We start from the raw sequence: 20,509 nt of genomic DNA, 5'->3' as shown, positions 1-20,509 counted from the left end.
GTATTCCCCTCGCAATTAACCAGGTGAATAGTTCTGAGTAAATTCAACTATTGTTGAATCACTTGCTAATTAGACTTTTTTGTTGTAAAGGGCAACGAAAATCATGCAGGGAGCGAGTCTTTTCAAATTCCTTAACTCGTTAATGTAATGTATTTCGTTTTATCATATGGCGGTATTTAATAATTCGTCTCTGTTTAGACGAACTGGCGTATCTTTTTTTTTTTTTAAGATTTTGAGTTTCCCAGCCAACCTAGTTCAGTTTCTGATACTCTAAAACATATCAAAACTTCGACTCCCTGTATTGTCACATTTTCAAATCAAATTTCCCCGGAAGATGAGCTAATGATAAGTTCTAAATAATATAAAAATCTTTGAAGCCCATTTTCTCAGAATGAGGAAAAAATGGCTTACGACAGTTCTTCATACTATGGACGAGACTCCGTACAGCCGTGTACATATCCGGCCGTCTGTGTAGGATAAAGGTTTTTTGAAGGGCCATAATTTTTAAAGTATAAGAAATAAATGACTTCACATTTATCATTCCTACTACAAAAATGTGCACCGATGTGCCGAGTAAGTCTAAGGTCAAGATCGTACTCAGAGGTCAGAAGTAAAATAGGAATTTGGAATTGACCACTGGCGGAGACGTTGTTTCATAACTCATCTTATAAATTTCTTTTTGATGGAAAGGTTGGTTCACATCTTGTTATTTCTTGGTGTCTGTGCTTGTAAAAAATTGTGTTCGTAAAAACTCAAGTGATCATTTTTATTTTAAAAGCAGCAACAGAAATTACGGGTAGAGACTCTTACGTCAAGCACTTTTAGATCGAGAGACCCATTGTTTGGTCGTTTTTGTTTCTCCCAACAAACGGTATTTTGTAGTAGACTCGTTATCTGTGGAGCATATTGTATTTGGATACCGGAATAACAACGAATATAGCTGATGATTAATCAGGCTTCGTCGTTAATCGTCCAAAACGAGCACCACCCCCAGCATTAGGGACCTATTATTTTCGTCTGGTAACACGTTTTGATGACTTTGAGTCTACGCTTTAAAATCATGTTGGACAAAGGGCGTTTTTTTTATCAACTGCCGACAGCCAATTTGTGGGAGCGAGAATGATTGTTACCGATTCTTAGGCTTAAGCTGTTGCTGTTCGTTTTGTCTGTTTTGTCAGGATTGATGCAACAGACAGGTTGAACTCCTTTCATAAGGGTTCCGACATTTACCATATCGTGTAGTAGTAATTTCTTTCGGTGTCAAGTGTATTTTCTCTTAAAACTCAAACTTCCGCTCTGCTAGGAAGTTGTCATGCCATTTGATATGGCCATAGCGGAAAGAAGAAAAAAAATTATCATGAACGTATACTCATTCTGTAATAAGTTGCTTTAAGGCACGATTTCTTGCCTTTTGGTCTTGCACTAGCTTTTCCTTTGAGGAATTACGAATTCCCAGGAATAGATCTTGGAATTTGGTGACTGAGAAGTTATTTAGACTGTATTGCATTATTTAAAATTTATACTTATCGAATTTTAGTAAAAAATGAAGTTTTTCTACAAATTCTTCATAAATCTATTCCCAGGCTTCAGCCAAAATAATTGCAGTCTTCCAACCACCGAATTTCGTATTCGAAGCCATATCTCACTGTTTCACCGAAATATTCCACGTTTGCAATATTAGACAATCTATAAACGTGCCTAGGGTTTAGCCGTGACTGTCTTCTGAAATATTGCTCACATTTTTATAAAATCGTTTTTCTTTTGTAACACTTCGGGCCGTATTTCTCAATGTGTGGATTCTTATGTTTTGTTTTATATGATACAACTGCGCATCAACTCTTGTTTATGTTTGCGCATCCAAGGTTAGATTTATAAAGACATTACATTACGTATGTCTGTATCCGCCTATCTTGCTAACTGCCTGCCTACATATGTATAAATGTTTATTGGCCATACACCTTTTTCGCCTTAGCGGCGTGGCTCCTGAAGCTGTTAGGATAACGGGTTCAGTAGTCTTTTTGGGATGAGGTTGCTAGCCCTATGCCGCTCTTCACCTTTATTGCGAGGGATACAGTCCTGCCCGGTCGGGAATCGAACCTATCTCTTCGTGCTGGCGAGGCGAATGTTCTACGTATCGTATATGTATGTGTATATATATATGCATATATATATATATATATATATATATATATATATATATATATATATATATATATATATATATATATATATATATATATATATATACACACACACACACGCACACACACTATGTATATAGTCTGAAAGCTCTACTGACGAAGAAAAATGATTGATAGACTAGTATGTACGTAATATGTAAATTTTAGCTAAAATCTTTGAACATTATCGAGAAAAAACTGTTCAGATACTAATATTTACAACAGACACAAGGCTCTCTCTCTCTCTCTCTCTCTCTCTCTCTCTCTCTCTCTCTCTCTCTCTCTCTCTCTCTCTCTCCTAGTAAAGCGTTGTGCTTGTATCAGGACCAGTTAGGACAGTGATCTTTCAAGTTTCATTCGCAGTCATGTTTCAGACTCCAAATGCCTCTGAAGCTTCAATGAACGGGTCACATTGAAGTTTAAGAGCAGCTTTGAAAAAGAAGCGATTCTAAGAGTGAGAAGTGGAATATAGAAAGAGAGAGTGTGGTGGTTAACTTTGCATCCGTGTTATGGTCCTCGGTTCACCAGGAAGGAGGAGGGTCGAATGAAACGCTGCGAAGGTTAAAGTGGAGGATATTGGAATACACGAAGGTAATATTAAACTTTAAGGATAAGTTTGATAGCAGGCAGTCAACTTTAAAATTCAAGTTTAGCGCCATGTTTCCCCCGTATCAGAAGTCTTTTTTAATATTAAAGTTCGACAGTATGTGGCCGCCTTTAAAACTTAGATTACCCACATACGATGTGTTTAGCACTTAAAATATGCCCCTAAACTTTTGCGTCCCTTTTGCAAATAAAGAAGATGGCACCGGCTTCTTCTGACGAGTCGTGAAGGGCCTCGATGTCTCATATTGTTAGGTCGTTGGATTGAATTGCCTAACTTTTATTTGCTTTTGCCTTTTCCTCCTTGGTTATCTTTTACTGAGATCTTAGCCAAATATTTGGTGCCACTACATAGTCGGAAAGTTTCGTCTCCCTCCGAATACACACACACACACACATATATACTGTACATTTATATATAAATATATATATATATATATATATATATATATATATATATATATATATATATATACCATATATATATATATATAATTTTCCTTGCGCCTTTTTCCTTGAGAGAAAGTGGGGAAGGAACTCGGGGAACATTTTCAGAACACTTGAAAATAACGTAACTGTCGCTCCCATGTTTATGCTTTAGCCATTGGAGCGCTAATGAATCCCATATACGAAAAAAATATCATCATTAGCTAGTCCGCAACAACTAGTCAAACCCCCCTGATACACAGTGCGCTATTCACTTGGTCTTGCAGACACTAGTAATGTCTCCTTTGTTCCATCCATCCTGCACTTTCTGTGTTCCTCTTCTCTTCCCCCCTAAAACTCGCCAACCCTCTAGTCCTCCGTTCTTTCTACAAGACCAAACCATCTCACATATTCTTATCCATCCTTTTACTTACACTACCCATTTTTGCACCTCTTCATATCCCCAATCGAATCATCTCATCGGCTTCAAACCTCCTCTTTCATTCACTTTCAGCAGCCATACCACACTTCCACCACGTTGAATCTTATTCCGTATTAGTGTGAAATATTAATAGTTAAACTCATGCATGTTATCTTTCAAAACTTTGAATTTGCTTTCAAAGAAATATCGCATACCCCATTCTTTACAGACTTGAACGAGCCAGGGAATATATTTGAAAAGGAAAATACAAAGCTTAATCTCTCTCCCGCTCCCCTCTTTTTTTCAACTGGAATCATCTGTCATCACCTTTTGACATTCTGTCTCTGTCTCCCTTTCTGCCCGTCTGTGTTTGTGTGTCCCTAAGTCATCTTTTGACCTCTATGGACACCCCACCCATCCCTTCGGCACCGCCCATTAAGAATTAACATCATCATAGCCATCTTCATATTTCATTAGTCCCCTGACTGACGCCCGCCGGCTCTTTCCACGTCGTTAGCTGCGATCCTAATAGCGCGTTATTCCCTCGTTTCGTAATTCTTGCAGAAAGAGAAAAGAAGCAGAAGGGAAGAAGAGTCACGCATTCAACCGGGGATTCAACCGGGGTGCTTATCTCGTCTTGGAGTTTTTTCCGTGTTCGTTTCTGCTGGTTTTTCGTTTCTTTTTTTGCTACTCTTTGTTTGCGCATTGAATTAGTTTATCGCACTGTTGAGCTTCGGAAGATGATGAGTTGTTTTTGCTGGTTCAGTTTTGTTCTTTGGAATTTTGATTGTGGCTTCTTGCACTAGATAAAGTGAAGGAACACTGTATAGTCATTGTCAAGTTGAGTCTATATATATATATATATATATATATATATATATATATATATATATATATATATATATATATATATATATATGTATATGTATATATATTTATATATATATATATATATATATATATATATATATATATATGTATATATATATATATATATATATATATATATATAAATTTATATATTATACATATATATATATATGTATATACTCATACACTTTTAAACATGTGTATATTATAACACACACATATATACATATACAGATGTAGATATAGATATATAGATACCTCAACAAAAGGCTATTTTCCGTAAGAGAGTCCAGTTCAAGAACTCAAAACCAAGTCTCTGCCGGGATCATCGTGTAATTGATGAATCAGCGATAAACCCCATTTGCAGAAAGCTCCCGCGTGATCATCCCTCAGCGATCACCCTTCTTGCACTGGCTACGCCGCTCATATTTATCTTCCACTCGTGAGTCTCTTCGATGTTGAAGCTTCTCGGTTTCAACACCTCTTTCTCGCCATCTAGTCAGCTCTGTGTTTGCCTCCCTCTCCACCTCCTGTCGCGTCTCCCGATTTACTTTTCACCGATTTGTCTTTTTCAGTTCTCTACTCTACACGACCAAACCCCCTCTTTTTGTCCTCTTAATTATATAAGTAATATATACATGCATATACTGTATATATATATATATATATATATATATATATATATATATATATATATATATATATATATATATATATATATATATGTGTGTGTGTGTGTGTGTATGTGTGTCATATATATATACACACATATATATATCATTATGTGTGTGTATGTATATATATTAGCTAAAGCCACTGGGAAAGTCAAATGAAAGACAGAGTGCCAAGTACTTTGTGTATTTTAACACATCCTCGGGCCTGAAGATGTGTTAAAATACACAGAAATAACAACTTTTACACTGTCTTTTCATTTGACTTTCCCAGTGGCTTAGTTACTGTAATAAACAAAATCATGCACTTACTTTTCTGATTTCTTAGTAGTCTGTATATATATATATATATATATATATATATATATATATATATATATATATATATATATATATATATATATATATAACTATACGATAAGGTGTGTGTCGAGCGCGCGTGTTTGTTAAGTTTGAACAAAACTGCTTCATAGACAATGGAGCTTGTGCAATTAAATTTTTATAGCAATATCGTGCCGCCCAGAGCGATTCATTAAAGTTTTAAGATATTGCTCATTAGTTTTTAACAGGATAATATCTGAATTATGCATGACACCAGTCTGTTGCTGTCCTTCTTGCATCAGGGCTGTTTCACTTGATTAGGATTTCCACTGACAGCAAGCCTATTCGCAAGTCACTGCACCGCCCATTTTTATCTTTGGAAGTTTCGGTTTATGAAAATATGAATGTTTCTTTTTTTAAAAAGAAGTGCCTCTGTAATCCGGCATTTTTCTTAAAATTCTCAATATATAATTCTCCATACATATACGTATTTTCAGATGGATACTGTTGAGTGTATAAGCTAAAATATGAGACACCATTGCCAAATTCGCACCAACAATGAAGCCCGTCTCCGAGTCAGTCCACATTCACATTACCACTCACATGTCGCCTGCTTGTGAAGTTTATGGTTTATTCGCTCGAAATGCTGCACTTGGTCCCCCTTCTATCCGGCATAAGATCACCTCACTTCACTTGAACAGATGCAATGCATGGGGATTGTTGATTTTTTATTAAAACAAAAGGCAGCGAAGTATGGAATACTTTGGTGTAAATTACTTGTAGTCTTCCCTGCAGAGAACGTCTGATAATATTGGCATAAATTAATACTGTAGATATGTAGGTATATTTCTTTTCTGAATGCAAAGCAGTTTACTATTTGCATAATCCAGCGTGATGTAGAATAATAAGAAGCTGGAGAGTTGAAACGTTGTTTGGGAATACAGTACTCGGCTGTAGAGACTCCTGTTCCAGACTATGCGACCGAAACAAGAAGAAAGAAAGGAGTGTCAATTCTAATTTCCAAGGAAACGTGAAAGAATTAGTCCATGAGAGATCTCTAATTACCAATGTAGGTGTTTTTTCATAAAGCCTTTATTTCTGAAGTACCTTTTTATTTATACATTTCAAATTAAATTGATTATACGTGATTTTTCTATTGTCTTGGGTATGTAACTACTTTGAAGTTAATCACAAAACTCTGATCGTTCTCGTACTAAATGCAGTCACAGATTCTTGTAAATAAACACAAATGCACATCTGTTTTTATGGATTCATTCATTTATTCGTTCACGTCTATAAAAAAAAAAAAAGACTCGTAGTCAAAGTCAAATTTAGTAAATATGCATTCACATGCTATGTTTATTATATGCGCCCACTAAATAACCCTCCTCCTCCCCCCGTTAAGGTGGTAGTGCTGTCAGTGCACCGCTATAATGTGGTTCGGATTCCACAATAAGCTGTAGGTCCCGTTGCTAAGTAACCAATTGGTTCTTAGCCACGTAAAATAAAGTCTAATCCTTCGGGCCAGCCCTAGGAGGGCTGTTAATCAACTCAGTGGTCTGGTAAACCTAAGGTATACTTAACTTAGTGCACCTCGTGGCGGGGGCATTGTAGGCATTACTTAAGGTTCTTTGCAGCGTCCCTTTGGCCCCTACCTGTAACCCCTTTCGTTCCTTTTACTGTACCTCCTTTCATATTCTTTCTTCCATCTTACTTCCCACCCTCTCCTAACAGTTGATTCTTAGTGCAACTGCGAGGTTTTCCTCCTGTTACACCTTTTAAACGTTTACTGTCAATTTCCATTTCAGCGCCGAATGACCTCATTGGTCCCAGTGCTTGGCCCTTGACCTAAATTCTAAATTCAGTTCAGTAAATACCCATAGCATTAATGAACTGAAGAAGTAAACTGTACCCGGAAGTTTACTATCATGTTTATTTACGTAAGTTAATTTATTGTTATCTAATTATTGAGTGAATGCAAGAGCTATAGGCAACATAACTTTCGTGGGTAAGCCCTACGTTTCTTCTCTCCCCCCCCCCCACTCCCTTTCTTTGGGAGAGAGAGTTGGGTTGCCTTTCTAATAGGCCTTTGCATTAAAAATGAAAGGAGGAATGGTGATGTTTAGCAGACGAGCTCCGAAGTTTGGAGGTAGGCGAGATGTAGTAATGCTGGTGAAGTTTTTGTTGTGAACTTTAAAGAAGATATACAGACCTGCCTTGTGAATTGAGAGATATGATTGGAAAGCTTGAGAGGTTCAGATAAACGGGAATGTTGAATATAACAGGTATTGTCTGGCAAATATTATGAAGGAAGTTTTAAGTGTAAGCACGAATATGTTTGCGTATAGGAAAGCCTTCAAGTATTATCCATCTTGTATAAGTGACTTAATATTTGAAGGATGGAGAATAATGTAAAATACGGAGAGGACCTAAGACGCATGGTTTTTGTAAAAAGGTAAGTGTTATGAAAATAGAGATGTAAAGGGTGATAGCTCCAGAACTTTACAACATATAAGGAAGATGCGATAGACTTTGGGAGGGTTTCTAAAAATATAAATTAGTCCGTAAGTAAAAAGTGAATTAACTTTCAAATTGGATGTCGTCTTCACAGATAATAAAAAGGAAAAAAAATTAAATACCAGGGATAGGAAATTTGTGTAGGGAGGGGCCGATGGGACCTCCAATCTAATGCTCTTTTGAGTCCTATAGGAAACAAAAATAAGCAAGAAGGAAAGAAATAGTGGAGCTTACCTTTAGCATTAGCCTTTTTTTTCCTTTCTATTTGGAAGAGTGAAAAACTCGGGCACTGGGGAAAACGGTAGAGGTAAAGAAACGGGGGAATGGTTGCCGAAAGGACCTGTGTGATGATTACAAATTTCCTCAATAGAAGAGGTCCCCCGTTGAGGGCTAGTGCCGTCAGTGCACCTCTCACGGTGCACTTTAGGCATTGCTTGAGGTTCTCTCCCAAGCTGCAACCCCTTTCATTCCTTTTACTGTACCTCCATTCATATTCTCTTTCTTCCATCTTACTTCATTTCCACCCTCTCTTAACAATTATTTCGTAGTGCAACTGCTTTGAGGTTTTCCTTCTGTTACACCTTTAAAACCTTTCTACTCTTAATTTCTCTTTCGGCGCTGAATAACCTTATAGGTCCCAGCGCTTGGCCCATTTCGGAAATTTTATATTCCATTCCATTCCATTCTATTCCATTCCATTTAGTAGAAGAGGAAGTTTCAAGAAGAATACCGAGTTACTAAGAGAAAATAAAAACTTGAGCAACATTAAAATAATTGAGAACTTACGGTATTAGGTTAAAAAAAAGGTTAACCAGCAGCATTGTCTTGACTAACGGGTGTATGCAATAACAAAGTAATCACAGATTTAGAAGAGGGAAGAAGTATGGAAGAAGACAGCACAAAAAGTTTAGGAAGAATCATCTACAGTACAAAAAATTTAAGAATCCTTTATTAAATGCATGTGACTAAAACTAGAGAGAAATAACGAATGGGGAGGTGATGAGAAATACAATAAACGAATTTTATAAAAGAAAATGCCCTTACTGTTGTATCCATTTTGATTGTATGAAACGGCGTTCGGGATGCGAAAATCGCACGGGGATGTCATGGGTGACACGCCTGTTCAAAGGTTATTAGATCAGTGATTGGCAGTTTGTTTCTTTATGAAAACCGTAAAATGGGAAACACGTATTTTATGTTAGTTTTATCATTTATGTATATATATATAAAATATATACATATATATGTGTGAGGTATATATATATATATATATATATATATATATATATATATATATATATATATATATATATATATATATATATAGAGAGAGAGAGAGAGAGAGAGAGAGAGAGAGAGAGATGCTCACTCATTAACAGGGTAGAGGATTGCTAGATGGTATCATTCCGGTTCTCAGGAAGTATTTTAGGGCAAGATTGCCTGCTCCCTTGCTTCTTCACCTGGGAACGTCTTACCACAGTCGACTGACAACTGTTGTATAAGAAAATGTGTAGAGAGCGAGGGTGTTTATTTTAAATAAAGTCTTTGGATATGAGCCATAAATGAACTTGCATAACAAGTTAGCCCTATGTAGAGTTACTCCATTCGCTTTTCGTATTTAGTTTACTGTCGTTTTGTTTGGCATCAGTTGAGATTCGACCCTACTTCTCCTACATGGAACGTTTCAGTTGGCATCAGATTTCATGGGCTTGAGGTGGTAGCCTTCGTAATTAGGAGATTTGTCCTTTTACATGTCTTACCGTTCAGCAATCAAGCTCTGGTAGATGGTGATTCGAACTGCGGTAGATTTTGCTTTTGTGTCTTGTTGTATAAGAAGCAGTTTATCATTAATCGGCTAAGCTAACTTTTGAGTTTAAGTGGAATTATTCTGCATGCTAGACAACTCAGTGTACCAACAGATAAGAGTCGGAGTGAAGTGAGTTTTTGTACATGTTTGAGCATATATGTAAACTTGATTTGTACATACGCGAAAGCTTCAAAAATTTGACGTAGATGTTCTTATCGGAACTTTTTGAGCTGTCTGGGGTAAAAGTGCGAATATATTCATTGCCAGTATTAAATTTCACTTATTTATAGATATGGAGTACTCTCCCCGTCAAGCAATTGACAACGCGAAATCGTAAATCAGAATCGAGATGCTAAGTGAAATAATTACTAGATGAGGCCTCGGTTAACTGACCACGTCCAGCTAATACCTTCGCACAGTTGCATGAAAAGCTGCTCTCATAACGAAATTGGAAATGAAATTGTTCATCAACGCCTGTCTGTTTATCTGTCTATTTGTCTATCTATCTCTGATTGTGTTGTCGAAATTTCTAAGGTTTCGTTGAGCTGTGATTACTGCCAACTTCCTGACACTTGTTTGTTCAACTTCCGTACTTACTGGGACGTTTTTGTAGAAGCTACAGCCAAGACAAGGCTTTTCGACAGTTTAAAAGTCAGTGATTATGTTAATTTTGTTTCTGTCCCATTTACATTTTCTCCCCGGGGGGAGTAGCTTGCGTCCCGATCAATCCGGGTAGCTTTGTTTTAATAATGTCGTCCTCTTTTTTTTGTTATTGTTTAAGAATGTTCTCTTATTCTTTTATTTCCACTTCATCTTTAATACTAGAATGCTAGTGTATTTTGTATTGAGACCAATCATTTTTAACAGCTTAACTTTAGGTAAAGCCTTGGGTGTTCGTTTATCCCTTCTCGGGGAATGGCGTGCCTTTAATTGTAGATGAAACAAAGCTAAAAAAAAAAAAAAGGTCTCTTTCCCTTCGTAAATGCACAAGAATCTTTTGTAGAGTACAGCAAAATTCTCTCCTGAAATACGGAAATAACGATGAAAAGTTAAGGAAAATTTTAACAATGCCTATAGGATTTCATAATGTTCATGAGATTTTTAAGTTGTGCTGAGACATGGAGACTTGGGATGTGAGAACTTGTCAAATAAATATTCATACTAGATGCAAAGAGAGAGAGAAAAAATTGTATCGAACCCGTTAACGAGAGCAAAAATGAAGAAGCGAAAGTTTTAGTAATTTTTTTCAACAAAGTTTTATTATTTTCTTTTTCGTTGGTTAAGGCATTAGAGGTTTCTTTTGAATGTAGACGGTGTCTCAACTCTCCTAAAACTCCGGGAGGAGCATTCTTCTTCCACCTCGAAGTTTTAAGATTGAGGAGGAGGACGAGGACGAGGAGGAGGGGGAGAAGGGAGGACCTAGAGTTGGGGGGGGGCGAAGGGGCGAGTGACGGGAGATGCGAACCCTATTCTCAAAGTTAGAGAGAGAGAGAGAGAGAGAAGGGGAGGGGGGTGGGGGGGAGTTGCCCAAGGCGTTCCTTTTTCCCGAAGTTTGGGGTCGCATTTCTTATTTTCAGGGATGGGATTATTGCATCCGTCTCCAATTGATCTTCAGTCTATGGTATGTAAGAGGCAGCATTTCTTAGGCCCTCTCTCTTCCGTTGAACTTTGTTTGTTGATGTGCGACCCGCGATGATGAATGCTTTATGGGCATATTCATATTTGAAAAGTAAATACTTGCAATTTCATCAGTTAATTTCATTTTTTCATTTAAAGTTGTAAAATTTCAAACCAAATTCCTACAAATTGTATTTTGCTGGATGTTGCTGTTTTTTATCTTTTTTTTTTTTTTGTTGAAAGCGCAAACTTTTAATGTTTCAGAAATGAAGTGCTATCCTGAATACTTCTCAATGAGTACTTCTTAAAATTTTCACTAAAATAACTTTCAGAACAAACGACTTGATGGAGAGGAAAGAGATAATACCACCTACGAATTTCATATGGATATATCTTTGAAAAATTTTTCCTTTTTTTTCCAGCAGTAAACTTTTTAGAAGTATCCATCTTTCCTTTATTTAAAGACCATGCCATAAGTTATGCAATGGACATTAATCTTTCCAAATTGTTGTGTGCCTCAGAAGTTCGGAGTCGTGCTAAGGTTTTAGACTTGACGAGCGATTTCTGTAGTTACGAGTAAGGAGTGAGAAAAGTAACACATACAAAGCAAGTTTGGTGCAAATAAAATTTCACCCTGTGCAAGCGTTGGTATACATAACATTTACTTACTCATTTGGGTTTTTAAGTGATTATATACCCGCTCGTTAGTTTACGTGGATCTCCTCCCCTCCTTGTTTTTTTTTAAATGATGGTGTTCTCTCCTTTAAGCTTCAGCATTGCCTTAATAGAAAGCCTATGTACTGTGCTAACGCATTTGTCAGCCAGGTTTTGCACAACAAAGAATGTCGTTGATTTGCAGTATCATTCAAATTCAAAGGTAATTTTTTGCTTTTGGTGAGGAGAGCAGCACCAAAATGAGTCAACATTGTAGTAAAAATAAAATTCAAGAGTATAATTTCTAAATTAAAATACTGACTGGAGACATTTTTTTTAGGAAAATATTTGAAATAATTGGTAATCGTTTTAAGAAATCGTGGTGTTTGCTTAGGTCAAACTTGGGTCAGCTGGGGAGCAACAAAAGCATATTTTAGTGAAAAAATGCAATTTCATTGTTTCCAGATAGACAAATATTATTGTGACACTTTACAGTTTAAAAAGAAGCAAATAGCAGACTCAGTTAGCACTCGCATAAGCTCTTAATTTTTTTTAATTCACGTGTGTTAGCCAGCTTAGATCAAGTATTTGTTTGTCGCCTTATATCGTATAGTATTGTACTGATAAGGATGATTCTGTAGATCATCATATACTATATATTTCTGTTGATTACTGGGATTTTTCTTCATAAAACCTTGGTTGTTTACTAGAAAATTTACTTAGAGTAAGTGGCCTCATTTGAAAAGCATACAGCTCTCTCTAACGGTGACCAAAAAGGAGTACCTAACGTGAAAGCGAACTACACATCTTAAGAACCAGAACGGGCTTGTCTTCGAGAAAATATATTCTCTCCACAAAATTATAATAGAATTCACTTAGTTTATGATTGTTCCGTGTTACTGTATATGGATACTCTACACAATACACATCAATCTAGTTTTTCATGTTAGCAGTGTAGAAAAAGCGTTGCAGCTTTCCAAGTAAATATTTGTGTATATAGATTAAGAGCCCCGATCCCTTTTCCCGTCAAAGAGAACCGCTTTTGCTTTGAATGCCGTGTTTTTTGCTCTCTCTCTCTCTCTCTCTCTCTATATATATATAATATATATATATATATATGTGTGTGTGTGTCTGTCTGTCTGTATTGAAAACCTGGAAGGCTGATAGCTTCTGGAGCCAGCCTTACGGGGGAAAAGGGCAGTTTTATATATATATATATATATATATATATATATATATATATATATATATATATATATATATATATAATGTATTTTTGTGTATATAACACACTACATACACATTTACAAATACATATATATATATATATATATATATATATATATATATATATATATATATATATATATATATATATATATATATATATATATATATATATATATATACACACACACACAAAAACACGCACATACATACACACACTACATTCCTGGCATAAATGAAATACATCTTCGGAGTGGTTATACAGAGACGCTTCATTCTTTCAAGTATCCAAATTCCTCTGCGGAGAGAGCTCATTAGTCATTCAGGATTGTACCATTTGATAAATCATCGAAGGATCACATATGCAAATCCTCTCCCATAGTACCCTATTTCCCGGCATGGAAGAAACAAGCATTATTGCCTCCTAGGGGAAAGGTATGAGAGGGCTGACAGCAGGAGGATGAAATATCCTTGAGGCGTCCCTGGTGGATCCCGAGCAAAAATGTCCTAGAATGAGAAGTGTGGCTTGATTTCCACTCCGCCCTCACCCTCAGTTAAGCAAATGCCCTTGTGAGGGGAGGAAGTTCCGTTGAAAATTCGCATTGTTCCGACTTCGCTCAAGTATTGTGATGGGGTTCTCCCTTCACGTCAGTGGCACTCCCTTTTCTTCTCCGTCTTCCTCAACTCCTTCACGTCCTTCAGTTCCTTGCTGCTGCTGCTGCTGCTGCTTTTGTTGTCCTTAGTTACTTGTTGGGAAAAGTTGGTGTTTGTATTGGCGGATGAGGTAGAACGTACTGTGCGTTCCCCGAGTCCAGATAAGGCTTGGCTACATGGAAGTGAGATATTCATTTAATTGATAGGACTCGGAGATGCTTGATGCCGAATGCAGCTTCGTTCGGTGAAACGAAATTTAAGGTAAGAAATGCACCGGATGCGATGCAATAAATATGGGCAATACATTCAAGTGATAAAGCTAAAGGGAAGGGAGGGCGGAAATCAGATGAAATAAAATGTGTTTTTGGTAATATATGTGTATGTCAGCGTCGCAAAACTCATCAACAGTGAGGTTTAGAACGCATAAAGTGTAAGAGGGATGCTTTTATATATATATATATATATATATATATATATATATATATATATATATATATATATATATATATATATATATATATGTATATATATATATATATATATATATATATATATATATATATATATATATATATATATATATATATATATATATATATATATATATATAACACCATTTCCCAACAAGGAGTGGTTCCAGAAAAGAAACAAGAAACAACATTCAGACTTCCAACCACTGAATCGGAGATAAACATCTTGTGCCTATAACATCCACTGGAAGCACATAATTGCGCCTTTCTCCTGTATCTTGCTCACATTCTGACATTCTGACACTGCATCCCTACTAAACCTGTACAGTGATATTCTCTCTTTGTAAACCCATCGTCCTCCAGTCGCTCCTCATGACCAAGCCATCTTATAACACTAAGATGTCATCTCACCTACATTTTTACCGTTTCTGCATATCTCCACAGATATCGTCCTCCTAATTACTCCTACGCCACATATACTAAGCAAATAGTTCATTTCAACAACTTCAACATTTTTTCCTTTTATTGGCATTCATCATTCACACTCCACTTTCATGGAAGGGAGTTGGGTCAGTAATCTCTTCACGCTTATTTCCGATCTTGGCTTCATAGCCACTCCAAGCATCTTGACTTCTTTTGCACATATCCTGCGCATAGACTGCGACTCATCTTATCAATAATTATATTTCTTCTATACTTCCACCATCCATATTGGCACTCAGTGTTCCATCTTCATGGTGTCCATTTACATTCAGACAGCATTTGTCCACTACAGACACACACACACACACACTATATATATATATATATATATATATATATATATATATATATATATATATATATATATATATATATATATATATATATATACAGTGTATATATGCATATATTGTCTGTAGGTAATCTATATATTCTGGAGAATAAAATAGATATGCTGTAATTTTACGGTTAACAACACTGCGTTCAGGCAGAGAGATACGGTATTTAGATTAAATACAAGCCTTGCATTTAGCTCGAAAAATGAGCCTGGTAGAGTGCTGTTAACATAAAGTATATAGAGGGACACATTTAGCTCCTACAATTAATTCATTTAATACTATGTAGAATTCGTTGTTCTCGAGCTCTCATACACACACACATACAATCTCTATTTAATAATAGATGCATCGGTTAGATCTAAGATATGACGTTATAGGGGGCAGTTGATGTTTATGCTACTCTTTTAGCAAGAATAGGAACAGTAATGAATACATATATTACTGTATTGATATATTAAGTTTAGTAGAAGGGTTGTTGTTCAAGAAGTAATAATGTGTTTCAAGAATGGACAAGGTAGGGATGTAGAAGCAAATGTCATTGGGAGGTTTGAAATGTTCTTGTATTGTCAAGTATTGTGGATGTGGATAATTGCAGTCTTCAGGTTATTAAAATACATATAGAATAGGAGAATGAAAGAACTAGACGGTGAGTACGTGGAATAGGGATTTGCGCTTCGGAGAAGACTTTGAGAAATTACCACGAGAGAAAAGGAGAAGTTTTTGAGAGAACAGAAATTATTATTAGAACAATAACTAATGAACCAACCAGGAGGGATGACATCTTCTAAAAGTATTTGAGTAGTCTATTTTATATATATATATATATATATATATATATATATATATATATATATATATATATTTTTACTTCAGTATATGTGTATATATATATATATATATATATATATATATATATATATATATATATATATATATACACACATATATACATACATATATATACATAAAGATACCCTTTGAATGTGGAGATTGTTTTTTGTCTTATGTTGCTGGCATGGTGGAGAAGTAGTTAGGTAGGATATCGAGCAAGCTAAGGTAAATGTTAAAAATCAATAAATTAATTATTGGGATTTTTCTGGTAAATGTTAGAAAAATTTATTGGAAAGGATACAAGTATGCAATGCCCTTGAAGTCACAGGAACAGGTATGTCATTCGTTATTGTATGCTATTAGAAACAGTATTCGGCATTGAGAAACAGTGGAAGTGAGGACCGAAATAACATTTTTAAAATCATAGTGAATGGAATGTGCAGTTATATAGTAGCTGTAAGGAAGATGCCAGAAAAGTAGAAGGAAGAAATGGGATTAGTTTGGAAAAATTACTCAGGTCCTGAAAGATGTTAAAAAAAGTGATGTTTGGGAAATAGTCGGGTAACAAAATGTAAAGCTCAATTTTTTTCTATAAGCTGGGATGCAAGTGTCGATTTTAAGGTTGAAGGGTACAGAATATAATTTTTTGTAAAAAATATTTTCTTATGTTGTTTTCACAGACTCTCTCAACTTTTCATAATGTTGTATTGTTATCCATAAGGTCAATATAAAAGATGATGAATAATTTAGAGACGGTTAATTTCTCTGCCAGACATGGTGCATATTTATTCTTGATAGCGATATCTTTGTTGTGTATGTTACAAATGAATTTTCTCCATTTAATTTCATGTAGAGCAGTGAAACAACTAGTCCATTTGTTGCAGAGCAGTGTTACACTCTTTATATTTATTCACTTAGATAAATGAATTTGTTCATTTTTTGAAAATGCTTTTTCAAATAACAACCATTCGCATTTGTATGACACGTCTTTATTTAGTTGAAACTTCGAATATGAACAATTGGGGTTAGATTTCTCTCCCTTACGTAGTGAGCTGGTAGTATTAACTTTTAGCGCCTAGAGTTAATACCTTTATTCATTCATAATTGTATGTACTTGCAAGTATACATCTAATATATATATATATATATATATATATATATATATATATATATATATATATATATATATATATATATATTATATTAACTTCGTGAGTTCATTCCTTTTTTCCCAAATGGTCATTTTGATCGAATAGTGAAACCTTCGAGAGCCAAAAAGAGAGGAAAAACTTTGCAGCGAACCCAGGGTTTCACTAGAGCGGGAAGGGAAGGATAAAATCTGGCACTAGATAACGAACGAATTCTCCTTTGTGAGAACACTCCATAAAACCAGACGAGGCTCTGAAAGTAAAAATGAGGTTTGCTTCACACTCTCACTGTTTTTCGGTTTCAAGTTTTTCCCGACTCCAGTGCAACTCTCGGAAACCTTTTAGGTTTTACAGGACCCCCTGCCCTACTTTCCGAAAGCCGCTATTCTTGAGATAAACATGTCCACATCGCCATTCATTCATTAATAACGTTGCCTTCACATTTTGTCAATAATTCTGGCCGGTGTGCAATGAGCATTCTCATGGTCGTTCTCGGAAGAAATGTTGGCCTGTAACTTCCAATGAAACGGGAAGTTATATCCATTTTTCATAGACTTTTCAGCCACTACTCGTACAGATTGTCATCTAAGTTTTATTGACGTTTTTCCTTGTGTTACGATGAAAAATGGTTATGATGGTGATTGTCCCTTTTTCACCAGCAGTCGTATTTTACAGACGAAACTGTCGGCTGTAACGATGGTGTAAATTTGCTGAAGGTGGAATTGAAGGAAGATTTTGACAGCATTAGTGCAACCCTCTGTTTAATATCACTTAGGAAGAACCTGTATCAGATTTGCCATGAATCAGTGAAATTATGAATTAATACAAATTGGGTTCTTTGGTCTCAGTACGGTATTTAAATAGCCATGATAAAACGTGAAGTTTTACATATTTTCTCAATAATACCATTTCATTTGTCGATAACGTTTATGTTAAAACTGTTTTAATGATAAAAGTGTTATATGTATTTCATGATTCTGTTGTGTACAATTGTTACTTGCGAGTCCTTCCCAAAAAAAGCTCCATTAATAAAGGGCATTATGAATTAATATCATAAATTCGTTAAAAGCCTTAAATAATAATTTGGAAGTGTCACATGTTGAGTGTATACATAATAAAAACGAAGTAAGCTTTTGTATAACTAATTGTCTTAGGGTTGTGACTACTTGCGCTCAGAATTTTCTCCAAATATGGTCGGTTCTAATGAAGTGCATTTAGATGTTTTAAAATAACCTGTCTGTCTTTGTATTACCAGTAAATTACATCCTTCTGTAATTTTGTCGCAGGTAATGCATTAAATGCATATGATTAATGAGTGTACAACATCTAGGTAATCATTATATATGTTTGAAAATTTTATATATATATACACATACATATGTATGTATGTGACTTCAGTGAAGCCAGAGATTACAATTTATATGTTCTCTTTTGTTATTTTTCATAATTTCCCATGATTTTCACCAAAATGTTTATGGTTTTTGGTTATTTGATAGATACAGTGAAAAGGCCCTAACGGGGTTATTATATATAAAACTGGTTCAGAGATGCATGTCATCAAAAAGGTCTCTGTTAGAAAATCCCGCACATGTCTGCCCTTGTAGAGTATGTACAGTAACCGGTAACCTGATTCTCTATCTCCTTCCAGAAACGGCAGAACGAGAGAGTCGAACGGTGAATGTGATCGTTACAGTGAGGTGACGTCCCGTCGCACAGCCCGCCATCAAGATCCCATGGAAGACCACGAGGTCAGCTTGGATTCCCCGCGGCACGCCCCGAGGTCACGGGACAACCGCAGGTCAGGCAGGCATTCTGCGAAGGCCGGCGAGAAGACCCCCAAGAACAACAACCACCTGAAGGACCTCCGAGAGGAATCCTCCGACAGGAAGTGGAATCAGGAGAACCGCCTGAGACTGGAGGACGACCAGGAGTACGAAACGCAAACCATCCTGGAGCCTCGGATGAGACACGACAGCAACCACGCGGAGGAGCGGAGGGAGAAAAAGGCCAAGGTCAAGCTAAAAACTGCCAAGGACGACTTGGAGGAGTTGGACAACAATAACCCCCCGGCCATTCTCTCCCCAACGGCTACTCTCACCGCCACCATCATTGATACGGTACAAAATAACACCACCACCTCACTCTCGCCGCCTCCTATCGAACTCACTCCAGTACAAGACCTCGATGTCACCCAACACCTACATCATCACTACCAACAACAACAGTTGCACCAGCACCAGGAACTCCACGCGGACCTCCCGCAGGTGCACCAGCTGCAGCCCCCGACCGACCTCCTGGTGGAGGACATCGATATCGACACGAAATGTCTCGACATTGACGATAAGAAGATTAAAAAGAAGGACGACAGAAGGGACGAAAAGAGAAAAAAGAAATTGAAACATCTGGAAGAAGAGAATCTGTCGAAGTAAGTGTTTCTGATGCTTCTGCTTGGACTGGGTGGTTTTGATCTGCTTTGCGGGAAGGGCTGCTCCCTCGCTCAGTTCCCACTCTCCCTCCATTCAGCTTTTCAACTTACAACTTTCCTCTTCGATGTGTCGCCTTGCTTTTTCGTTTCCAGTTGCAAAATATTAAGTTCAAAAACTTTCCAACTAGTCGCTGTACGTCTGATGTTTTCATCAATGTAAATTAGATTAAGTCGTGTTATTAGAGGTAATGAATTTAATTGACGTGGAAGCGCTAATAGTTTTACTGTGTTATTCAGTAACTAAAATTACATTAAGTACTAGTTGATGTCTAGTAACTAGAATTACACTAAAATTTACTGGGGATGAGATTATTTTATCTAGGACTTGTCTCTAGCAATTTAGACGTTCTTTGAGTCCCGCTGGAAATATAAAAGATAAAATGACCACCGTAAAATTAATTTCTGAGTAACAGAAATCGAGGCATTTATTCTTCAACTCGTAATTTTTAAGTAAACGCTTTCTAAGGTTCAGCTACAATCGTTGAGAGGCGAAAGAAGAACCGTTTAGAATCCTTAAATAATAAACCAACCATCCTCTACAATAAAAAAAAAAAAAACAGTATGGTTACAATTACATCGATTTTGCTGTCAGATCATAATGTATCTTACTGTATCATGTAAGAGCCCGTTTTGACTTTTTCTTTGCCTTTGTGTGAGATATACATATTGTTCTTTTTAATTATAGTGTAAATTCAGAACTGAATTATATGGAAGTATATATATACATATATGTATACATATACTGTATATATGTATATATGTATATATATATATATATATATATAT

The 20,509-nt window shown here is 36.1% G+C and overlaps 1 protein-coding gene across 4 annotated transcripts in view; it reads left to right on the top strand.

Moving 5' to 3' along the window:
- The window catches only part of LOC136844392 (uncharacterized), a 464,343-nt gene that overhangs the window by 113,287 nt on the left and 330,547 nt on the right, over positions 1-20,509 (top strand). For all 4 annotated transcript variants that reach the window (XM_067113510.1, XM_067113509.1, XM_067113511.1 and 1 more), the window contains exon 3: positions 18,887-19,663. In XM_067113510.1, coding sequence (XP_066969611.1) covers positions 18,887-19,663 — 777 coding nt within the window. The remainder of the gene's footprint in view (positions 1-18,886; positions 19,664-20,509) is intronic.

The sequence above is a fragment of the Macrobrachium rosenbergii genome, chromosome 12 (assembly GCF_040412425.1).
Source record: "Macrobrachium rosenbergii isolate ZJJX-2024 chromosome 12, ASM4041242v1, whole genome shotgun sequence".
Taxonomy (NCBI): domain Eukaryota; kingdom Metazoa; phylum Arthropoda; class Malacostraca; order Decapoda; family Palaemonidae; genus Macrobrachium; species Macrobrachium rosenbergii.
The sequence above is the reverse complement of the archived record's forward strand: the minus strand, read 5'-3'. Positions and strand labels throughout refer to the sequence as shown.